This window comes from Centruroides vittatus, unplaced genomic scaffold (assembly GCF_030686945.1).
Source record: "Centruroides vittatus isolate TY-2023 unplaced genomic scaffold, ASM3068694v2 contig_679, whole genome shotgun sequence".
In the NCBI taxonomy this organism is placed as follows: Eukaryota; Metazoa; Arthropoda; class Arachnida; order Scorpiones; family Buthidae; genus Centruroides; species Centruroides vittatus.
Genome location: NW_027122425.1, coordinates 1 through 11,774, shown reverse-complemented (window position 1 = coordinate 11,774; position 11,774 = coordinate 1). Strand labels below are relative to the sequence as shown.

Here is an 11,774-nt window from a genome sequence, read left to right as displayed (position 1 = left end):
ATCACATAGATTGGTCCTTCACCGGAAAATGTTAACTAGATGGGTCTAAAAAAACTCATTCGTTAAGTTAATTCAGTCATAATATAAATTACCAATTAGAGCGTAATAAACGTAAAAACAAAAATTTTAAAGCCAATTAACAGCATGTACATCTTCCATAGATTTACTATATGAAAGTGGAAATTCTCGAGAATATTTATTGCTAGATAGTTTTAAAAACATATTCATTCGCTTAAATAATGTCGAATTAGCAAATTTAATGTCTAAGTGCATTAACCTCTTAACAATGAGGGACGTCAATAGTCATCCAAGGCAATCAAGTGGCAGTGGTGAGGGACAACTATAGTCGTTAAAAAATTCTTATAAAATACCTGGACCATTTCGTAAAGTCGTAAAATTTTCATGAGTAGTTAGGTTTTCAAACTTTGTTTTGGAATATCCTTAGTTCTCGAGAAATTACAATAAAAGAAAAAAAATTAAAATAAATATGAAATTTTAGACGGCCATCTATCGACATAAATCGAATTTAAATTTCCCGCCGTCATCTGACTGGTTAAAAAAATTAATATTCCTAATTGGCTCGCATCAGAAAAAAGTAGGTGTGACTTCTGTAAATGACGCTATCTGGAGTGCACCGATGCAACCGGAAAAAGTAAACAGCCTACGTCATTAGTCTAACGGTTTTTGTCTGACCTACTTTTTCCAAAATCAACATTAGAGTAAGCTGTAGTACAGACGTAGTAGTTTATAGTAAAACGGTCTTCTCTAATATTCATAGCACTTTGTAAAGTTTGGATTTCAATTTAACAAGTATTATTTAGTTCATGAAACATTATAAATACATCATTAAGTATGAGAATAACGAAAAACTTTATTATTTAGTATAAATACAATTTACAAAATCGAAAGTTCGTATATCGTAATATTATAAAAAACTACATCGAAACATATAAAGTCAACTAATTCACTTCAAATTCAGTTCATTATACAACTGTCGATACTCTTGCCTTCCTCAGTTTTTTAAAACAATATTCGAAAACTTCAATTAATCCTATAAATATTTAAGCACCATTACTATTCGAATTAACTGTAATTACAAATATAACTGAAAAATATTTTCGACATAAACCCTAGGCTATAATTATCAAAACAAAATTCTTCAAGTATAAATTTTTCTGATCCAGTAATATGTAATAATAGTTTTATCTATTAGTCTTGCCAAATTCTACTTTCTATGTTCACATCCATTTAGTTTCATCTAATTACACATTAAATGTAAAAAAATCTACCAACAAATTAGTTTGGAAATAAAGTGACTACTTGCTAATAAAAGTTTGTATTCCTCTTTGACAAAGTTTTAGGTTTTAGCACAAAATTGGTAGACATGTCTAAATAACACGCTTATAAACACTAAAAACCATAAATGTCTCGAAATTAAAACTAGATAATTATATGCAGAAATAAATTAGTAAACCTATAATACATGCCTTCATTTACATCCAAACAAAAATCAGTTCTCGCAAATTGTCAAAAATAAATTATTTTCAACTTTTCTTTTTCGTACAGTAGCATATTCTAAAAAACAAGTTCTTATATTTAAAGTAAAATTTCCACCTTTTATTTGTTAAAAACAACGAAAAATGTATAAATCCACGTAATACAAAATTATCGCAGTGAACTTCAAAAAAACGAAAAACACAGAAACATTAAACCGCACTTTTAAAAATTCTGCCACGAGCTGATTCATATAGTATTGCTCTTATGAAAATTTCATCACACGACTAAAAGTTTTTGAATAAATGCTAAAAGTTTTAAAAAATTCTTTCATGAAATCCGATAAATTTAATTAATACACTTATACCAATAACTAAATCTGCTTAATATAAGATTAATAATTTTCCATTATAATTATGAAAATTAGATATAAAAAAGATCATTGCGCAAATTCTTCCCGCGAACCAATGGATAACTCTTACGTAATCTGGATTGAAGGTTTCCTGCAAAATACTAAAAATTTTATATAATTATTTTACTAATCCAGTCAAATTTGAATAATTTAAAAATTTCTAGATCTGTTTAATAAAGATTAGTAATGTACTATCACTAATATGCAAATTAGTTATGACAAAGATCAATGTGGGAAAATTCCTGCCAAGATAAAAAATAGTTTTCGGTCACATGATCACCAAAAAATACGAAGAAATATGTCTAAAGTTTAATATTTGTGTACAAATTAATAAATTTTAACTATTTTTATCGTTTAAAATTTAACGTTTTTGTAAAAATAAGTAAACTAACAAATTTCATCATAGACAACAGAATAATTTTCAGCTTATAAAAACTCTACAGTAAATGATTATTTTTTCGAAAGACGTCGATATGCACGAATAAATAATAAATATGTAATAATGCTTTTATCCAGTTTAAGTAAATATTGAAAAAAATTAGGCTATTTAATTTGTTTGGCCTTTATAATTTAGTTTCCGAATATTTTACTGTGAAATTCCATTTAGTAAAACAGAAACAAAGACAGGCTATTAATTATAAACAGGACAATAGAATAATTTTTACGAAATTGAGTGTACATAGAAGAAAAAACGAATTATGTCAAACATGGGACGAATAAGCTGACATCTCTCAAACAGAGCTTATATACTCATTGTCATTTTCAGCCTGGTTTCCACTTCGAATGTTTTATCTTGGTAAAAAGTTAATTTTTTCAAAATAAACGTACTTTGTTTTTACTGAATAAAGATTAACGTATCGAAATATAATATTAATAATATTCAGAATTAAAAAATAATGATGTATGTCTATATTAGAAATATATATTTCTTTCTGATATTAGAAATAATATTACGAGAAAAACATTAGATATATGAAAAACAGCCATGAACAATTTTTTTCTATCAAATAAATTACGGATTAAACAGGTTTATTTAGAAAAATTGAATCGCGAATAACTGACTGTAAATATACAGAAGATACAGTATGCTTGTTATGTAATAGTATCTGCGTTTACAAATTAACAAAATTTTTCTGTTTTTTTACACATTATTATGCTTAATCAAGATAACTATATTTAATACACAAGACATACTACAGAAAGGGTAAGAAAGGAACGTCATTCACTGTAACTAATGTATTATTGAAAGTTTCATTCATATAAATAATTAATTTTATCAAGATATTAAATATTACATGCTCAGCAAAAAATTATATAAACAAAATCTAACACCTTATCTTTGCCGAGAAAGTTTAATTTAAAACGAACGTTTTCGACCTATTCTATAGGCCATCCTCAACTACATCGAGAAATGGAACAGTTCCGTTCCAGAAAATCGAATATATATATTTAAATTTCAAAAAATTAACAACGGATTAAAAGATGATACATAATTAACTAATATTGTATAAAATTAAAAAACATAATTAACAACGGATTAAAAGATGACACATAATAAATTAATATGGTATAAAAATTAAAAATAAACTCAGAAAAACTTTTAAATACAAGCATCAACTAAAACTAATGCAGAACCAAAAGATAAACATGTAAATTAAGAGTTTCTTGCAGAGTTTTTAACCATATACTTCCAGGCCGATGGAAGGCCCTCAGCGTCCCTCGCATTTATACACGCCCCTTCCAGTTTGCTCTTGTAAATCTCTATCTTCTCAGCGGTCCTTGCCAACGTTGGGGAGCTCACGGGTTTTATAATGTCCGCTTCATCCCATTTAACTATCGAGCTTTCGGTCTGAGCCATTTGGGATAGTACCGTGGCGTTGGAGCTTTTTCTGATGTTATACTTGTGCTCCTTGAGTCTTACACTCAAACTCCTTGTCGTAACGCCGATATAATCTTTCTTAATTCCCAGCTGTGCGTTCTCGTATGGTATCCTATACACACCTGCTTTTTCTTCCTTCTTAATGCTATCCTTGTCATTCCTTAAAATCTTATAAAGGTTCGGGGCTCTTTTCAGAATTATTGATGTCTCATTGCGGTTCGCAATTTCTTTCATAATGCTTTTGGCATATCTGTTATAAGTGAATTTAGTGATCTTAGCGGGACCTTGTTTAGAGCCTCTTGCTACGTTCTTCTCGTACCTTTTAACCATTCCTGTTATTGCGCTTTTCCTGTATCCTAAGGTTTCGGCTACCTGTAGAATTCTGTTAATTTCCTTTGCTCTGTCCATAACGTTGTCACAATATAGAAAGGCCCTTCGGATTAGAGCCCGGAATGCCGCCATCTTATAATGATACGGATCATTTGATTGCGAGGGGATATAAAGCGGACTGTGCGTTGGTTTAACGTAAACACTGGTAGATAAATGCCCGTTCTTGAACTGGATGTTGATGTCTAAAAAATGAATTGTTACGGAACTTTTCTGTTCTAATTTCAGTTTTAGGCCGTCGTTATTACGATTGATGCTTTCAATGAACTCATTAATCTTACGGTTATTCTTCCATAATATAAAGATGTCGTCTACATATCTTTTAAAATATACTATATCCTTACGGAAGTCAAACAAAACTCTTTTCTCCAGTTTCCTCACAACCAACTCACAAAGAATTCCTGAGATCGGACTTCCCATTGGAATCCCCCTTTTCTGTCTATATGCTTGTCCATCATAGCTGAAGATAGATTCGTAGCATATCAGGTTAGCCAGTTCTACTACTTCGTTGTTGTAATGTAACAATTCAGGGATTCTGCTGAACAATAATTCGAGTAGTGCTTCCTTGCATGATAGAATTCTTATGGACGGATATAAGCTCTCATAATCCAATACCGTTCCTACTTCCTTTTCCATTAACGATATGTGTTGAATTTCCTTAACCACAGTTCCAGGATCTTGCTGCCACTAGTGCGTTGCTTTCAAGTTGGGAGGAGATAAACTTGTGTAATCTTTTTTCTAAGACAAAAGTCGGTCCTCTGCACTTTTCTACTATCGGCCTAATTTGTTTACCCTCCTTGTGAGTTTTAGCGAATGCAAACAACCTTGGAATAGCAGGCCTTGGGTTCCGGCACTTCTTAATAAAAGGTAAAACAGTAGAAAGCTTTGTCCCTTCTAGCTTCTTGACCCGTCTATCAATGCTCTCAATAATATTAACGTTAACCTTTTCACATTCCGTTTTTTCGATGTAATCTTCTATCGCCTTTTTGTAAGTTTCTCTTTTCATGATCACCAAATGTTTAGTTTTGTCCGCTCTTGTTACCAGTAAATCGTTTACATCCAGCCAACGCTTAGTAACCCGAATATCGTTATTCCTAAGCTCTCCTAGCTTCCAACGTTCTTGGTTTTTAATGACCGTTTTCCACCTAAAATAATCTTTTTCTAACGAATCTAGCCCAACGATTCCTCTTTCAATCTCTTGAATCGAGGTTTCCCAATTTCTTGGATTCTCAGGGACGAAGTTCGGGCCTTTTTCTAGAACTTCCCTAATCTTCTCTGGTACCTCTACCTGGTCCCACACAACAAATGTTGCAAGATTTTTCTTATTCTTTCTTATGCTTGCTTAGCGATAATCCATTTCATTTTCTTAATATACTTTTCTCGTCAAATTCTTATGAAACTTGTCCGTTAGTCCAACAACTCCTTTGTTAATTTCTATTAACTTTTCCAGATCATCATTATATATACTACAGTCAAACCTGTTTTTATGCGGGGGATAGGGACCGCATTAAAAAAAAACGCATTAAAAAAAATCTCACGAAACTTCACGAATGGCTGTAAATAATAGTTTTCGCAACACAATTAAAAAAATAATTTTTTTATGCGGTCAACAGGGACCGCATAAAAAAAGTCTCACATAGAAAATAACTCAAAACCGTACGAAATAGAATTTATTGACAACAGATGTCAGCACTTGACTGCATCGTCTGGTCTATCGTCTGTTTTACATATTTTTGTCCAGGTGGTGTTTTGTTGACTTAAAAAGTAAATTATTTCATTTTTCGCATATTTATGCAATAATATTACTATAATAAGTGCATTTATGCTATAATAAGTTTATTTAGCTATAATAAATCAACGTGAGACACGACGAATCGCACGAGACTAGTCGCCAACTATACCGCACAAATTAAAAATTCGCATTAAAAAAATCGCACAAATAAAAATCGCACATAAAAAGAGCGCATAAAAACAGGTTTGACTGTATTTTCAAAGTCGATAATCTCACGCAAAAGACCATATTTCCTGTTTTTCGCTATCCTGATACACTTTCGAAGGCATGCTAGACAAAACTCACCTTCAGTGAAAGGCATTCTTTTGGGACACTGATACTATGAATTGACATGAAGAAAAACATTGTTTTTCAAACATTCTCTTAAAAACTTCAATTACAGCTAGCTTTGATCAGCTTAATCGTTAACTTCCTGTATGTTCTGTAATGTTGCACCAGTGCCGCCATAATAACATTAAATAAAACGTGCTCAGCAAAAAATTATATAAACAAAATCTAACAGCTTATCTTTGCCGAGAAAGTTTAATTTGAAACGAACGTTTTCGACCTAATTTTATAGGTCATTTTCAGGCTACATCGAGATATGTTTTCTTTGACTTCCGTAAGGATATAGTATATTTTAAAGATATGTAGATGATATCTTTAATATTATGGAAGAATAATCGTAAGATTAATGAGTTCATTGATAGCATCAAATCGTAATAACGACGGCCTAAAACTGAAATTAGAACAGAAAAGTTCCGTAACAATTCATTTTTTAGACATCAACATCCAGTTCAAAAACGGGCATTTATCTACCAGTGTTTACGTTAAACCAACGCACAGTCCGCTTTATATCCCCTCGCAATCAAATGATCCATATCATTATAAGATGGCGGCATTCCGGGCTCTAATCCGAAGGGCCTTTCTATATTGTGACAACGTTATGGACAGAGCAAAGGAAATTAACAGAATTCTACGGGTAGCCGAAAACCTTAGGATAAGGAAAAGCGCAATAACAGGAATGGTTAAAAGGTACGAGAAGAACGTAGCAAGAGGCTCTAAACAAGGTCCCGCTAAGATCACTAAATTCACTTATAACAGATATGCCAAAAGCATTATGAAAGAAATTGCGAACCGCAATGAGACATCAATAATTCTGAAAAAAGCCCCGAACCTTTATAAGATTTTAAGAAATGACAAGGATAGCATTAAGAAGGAAGAAAAAGCAGGTGTGTATATGATACCATACGAGAACGCACAGCTGGAATTAAGAAAGATTATATTCGGCGTTACGACAAGGAGTTTGAGTGTAAGACTCAAGGAGCACAAGTATAACATCAGAAAAAGCTCCAACGCCACGGTACTGTTTCAAATGGCTCAGACCGAAAGCTCGATAGTTAAATGGGATGAAGCGGACATTATAAAACCCGTGAGCTCCCCAACGTTGGCAAGGACCGCTGAGAAGATAGAGATTTACAAGAGCAAACTTGAAAGGGCGTGTATAAATGCGAGGAACGCTGAGGGCCTTCCATCGGCCTGGAATTATATAGTTAAAAACTCTGCAAGAAACTCTTAATTTACATCTTTATCTTTTGGTTTGCATTAGTTTTAGTTGATGCTTGTATTTAAAAAGTTTTTCTGAGTTTATTTTTAATTTTTATACCATATTAATTTTAACTATTATTATGTGTCATCTTTTAATCCGTTGTTAATTTTGTTTTTTAATTTTATACAATATTAGTTAATTATGTATCATCTTTTAATCCGTTGTTAATTTTTTGAAATTTAAAATAATTTATATTCGATCTTCTGGAAGCGGAACTGTTCCATTTCTCGATGTAGCCTGAGGTTGGCCTATAGAATAGGTCGAAAACGTTCGTTTTAAATTAAACTTTCTCGGCAAAGATTAAGGTGTTAGATTTGTGTTATATCAAAATACATTTCTCCAAAGAAGATATTATCGATATTTCTCGTAAATATTAAGTATAATTGTATTATAAGTTAGATAAAAACTCATTTTTTCCCCACGCATGGCTTTTTTCCCCTCCCTCTTACTTTTCTAATTGGAACATTCCATTTTATAATTTGATGTAATAATAACGTTTAAAATGATTTTAAATAAAATATTAACACTTACAGTAAGGTTAATATATATTGTCATTAGTCTCAGATGTATTCATAAAAATGTAATAATCGATAGAATAAGACTTTTCTCACATGCTCCATGTATTAAACTTTGCATCTGTAATTGAAGGTAATATATAACGAAACAAAATGTTTATATTATCAATAGTTCTAAAAGATATCTTATTTTTACGTAGAAAAACAAAATAAGACTGAAGAAACAGACAATCACTCGATATGTCTATCGAAGACATTTTATAATTTATTTCAAATTTCTAATGTTGACATACATGAATAGTTTTGTGTGTGTGAATATTATATTTCGATACTTTTATTCTTTCTTATTAAGAACATCTTAAAACATTAACTTTTTACCAACATAAAACATCGAAGTAGGAACAGGCTAAAATGACAACGAATTATAAGCTCTGTTCTGGGATGTAAGCTTGTTTGTCCCATCTTTAATATAATTCGTTTTTTCTGTATTTACACTCAATTTACGTAAAAATTATTCTATTGTCCTGTTTATATTAACAGCCTGTCTTTGTTTCTGTTTACTAAATGGAATTTCACAGTAAAATATTCGGGAACTAAATTATAAAGGCCAAACAAATTAAATAGCTTAATTTTTACAATATCCACTTAAACTGGATAAAAGCATTATTACATATTTATTATTTATTCGTGCATATCGACGTATTTCGAAGAAATAATCATTTATTGTAGAGTTTTTATAAGCTGAAAATTATTCTGTTGTCTTTGATGAAATTTGTTACAGTTTACTAATTTTTACAAAAACATTAAATTTTAAACGATGACTTTAGTTAAAATTTTTTAATTTGTACACAAATATTAAACTTTAGACATATTTCTTCGTATTTCTTAGTGATCATGTGCCCGAAAGCTATTTTTATCTTGACGGAAATTTTCCCATATTGATCTTTGTCATATCTAATTTGCATATTAGTGATAGTACATTACTAATCTTTATTAAACAGATTTAGACAATTTATATTATTAAAATTTGACTGGATTAATTAAATAATTATGAAGAAATTCTTGAATCGACTAAAAAATTATCTAACGACGAAATTTAATAACCAAAATTTTAAAGTTAATTCGTCACCAGGGGGACACCAGAAATCTGCATTAAACAGCGCTTCTCAAGTGGATATAAAAGTCTGGAAGTCTGCCACTGGATAGATTAAAATTGAAGATGTCTGTAAGATCCGCCAATTTCTGAATTTTTACTTTTGTTTTAATTTGGATGTTTTATTGTGTTTTTTAAAGGAACTATTTTAACCCGGCGGCCTAGCAGCCTCAAAGGAAAGGTCTGGTCGTCAAAAAGGGTGTTCTAGAACACAGTTAAGAAATAAATGGTGGACCCAAAAATCATTTTTTGAACAGACTACGTCTTCCTGAATCGACTAAAAAATTATCTAACGACGAAATTTAATAAATAAATAATTATATTAAATTTTCAGTTTTTAGTGGGAAAGCTTAAATCCATTTGACATCTTAAGTTTTTCCGTTAGGTATAGTTGGCGGGAGAATTTGCGCAGTAAACTTTTTTACATCTAATATTCATAATTATAGCGGTAGATTATTTATCTTTATTAAACAGGTTTAGTTATTGTGTATTAATTAAATTCATCGGGTTTCACGAAAGAATTTTTTAAAACTTTTAGCATTTATTCAAAAACTTTTCGTCATGTGATAAAATTTTTCAAAGAAGCATCACTATATGAATCAACTGGCGGCAAATATTTATAAAGTGCGGTTTGGTTTTTCTGTGTTTCTCGTTTTTTCGAAGTTCACTGCGATAAATTTTTATTCCGTGGATTCATACATTTTGCGTCGTTTTAACTGGATAAAAGGTGAAAATTTTACTTCTGAATATAGAACTTGTTTTTCAGAATATGCTACTTTACAGAAAGAAAAGTTGAAAATAATTTATTTTCGACAATTAGCGAGAACTGATCTTTGTTTGGATATAAATGAAGGCATGTATTATAGGTGTACTAATTTATTTGTGCATATAATTATCTAGTTCTAATTTCGAAACATTTATGGTTTTTAGTGTTTATAAGCGTGTTATTTAGACATATCTACTAATTTAGTGCTAAAACCTAGAACTACGTCAAAGAAGAATATTAGCAAGTAGTCCCTTTATTAGCAAATTAATTTGTTGGTAGATTTTTTTACATTTAAAGTGTAATTAGATGAAACTGAATGGATGTGAACATAGAATGTAGAATATGGCAAGACTAATAGATAAAACTATTATTACATATTACTCGATCAGAAAATGTTCGAAAAATTTATACTTGAAGAATTTTGTTTTGATAATTATGGCCTAGTGTTTATATCAAAAATATTTTTCAGTTATATTTGTAAACACAGTCGCAAATTATGTAAAATTCAGCTTGATATAATGATATATCATTCGAATAGTAATGGCGCCTAAATATTATAGGATTAATTAAAGATTTCGAATTTTGTTTGACAAAACTGAGGAAGGCAAAAGTATCGACAGTTGTATAATGAACTGAACTTAAGTAAATTAGTTGACTTTGTATGTTTCGATGTAATTTTTTTGTAATATTACGATATAAAAACTTTTGATTTTGTAAATTGTATTATACTAAAAAATAAAGTTTTTCGTTATTCTCCTACTTAATGATGTATTTGCAATGTTTCTGAAAACTAAATAATACTCATTAAATTGAAATCCAAGCTGTACAAAGTACTATGAATATTAGAGAAGACCGTTTTACTATAAATTACTACGTCTTATTCTAATGTTGATTTTACAAAAAGTAGGTCAGACAAGGACAGTTAGAATAATGACGCGAGGCTGTTTACATTTACGGGTTGTATCGGTGCTCTCCGCATTAGCGTCATTTACAGAAGTCACACCTACTTTTTTCTGACGCGAGCTAATTAGGAATATTATTTTTATAACCAGTCAGATGACAACAGGAAATTTAAATTTGATTTATGTCGATAGATGGCCGTCTAAAATTTCATATTTATTTTAATTTTCTCTTTTTATTGTAATTTCTTGAGAACTAAAGGATATTCCCAAAACAAAGTTGGAGAACCCAACTACTCGTGAAAATTCTACGACTTCACGAAATGGTCCAGGTATTTTATAAGAATTTTTTAACGACTATAGTCGTTCTCACCACTGCCACTCGATCGCCTTGAACGACTATTTACGTCTTTCACTGTTAAGAGGTTAGATGTATCCTATCATTAATTGAAGAATTACTAATCTGTCTCAAACCTCATTTTTTCAGCTATTGTTGTTTCCTATGGTAAAGGGTTTGATCTGAGTCTACATAAAAGTTTGCTGCATTTAGGTTTGTTTCCAGGAAGAGGACGGATTTTTCATTAATCGTTTCTTCATTTGGGTACAAAGAAATCGTTTCACTGGTTGTTCGCTAATTTGTTTTTTACTATATATGGGTCGCATTTTGCCAATCTTAGACAAGGGCATTCGGCTAAGTGCATCTGCATTTGTATGTGCCTTCTCTGGTTTATGTATTATCTTGAATTGGTATTCCTGTAATGCTAAATTCCAAACCACTTCATCTTTAACGTTTATAAGCCACCTAAGAGGTCTGTGATCCGTTATAAATCGTAAATTATCTTCCATATAGATAAGGTCTAAAACGTTTAATTGACCAAATCACTGCTAG

The 11,774-nt window shown here is 30.8% G+C and overlaps 2 protein-coding genes across 2 annotated transcripts; one reads left to right on the top strand and one right to left on the bottom strand.

Annotated features, from left to right (window-relative positions):
• Positions 1–3,560: 3,560 nt before the first annotated feature.
• LOC136980095 (uncharacterized) lies at positions 3,561–4,808 on the bottom strand. Its single transcript, XM_067276133.1, has one exon. It carries the CDS (start codon positions 4,806–4,808, stop codon positions 3,561–3,563), a length of 1,248 nt encoding a protein of 415 aa, XP_067132234.1.
• Positions 4,809–6,637: 1,829 nt separating this feature from the next.
• Positions 6,638–7,522, top strand: LOC136980092 (uncharacterized). The gene has a single exon (XM_067276131.1). The coding sequence runs from the start codon at positions 6,638–6,640 to the stop codon at positions 7,520–7,522; it is 885 nt and encodes a 294-aa protein (XP_067132232.1).
• Positions 7,523–11,774: the final 4,252 nt, after the last annotated feature.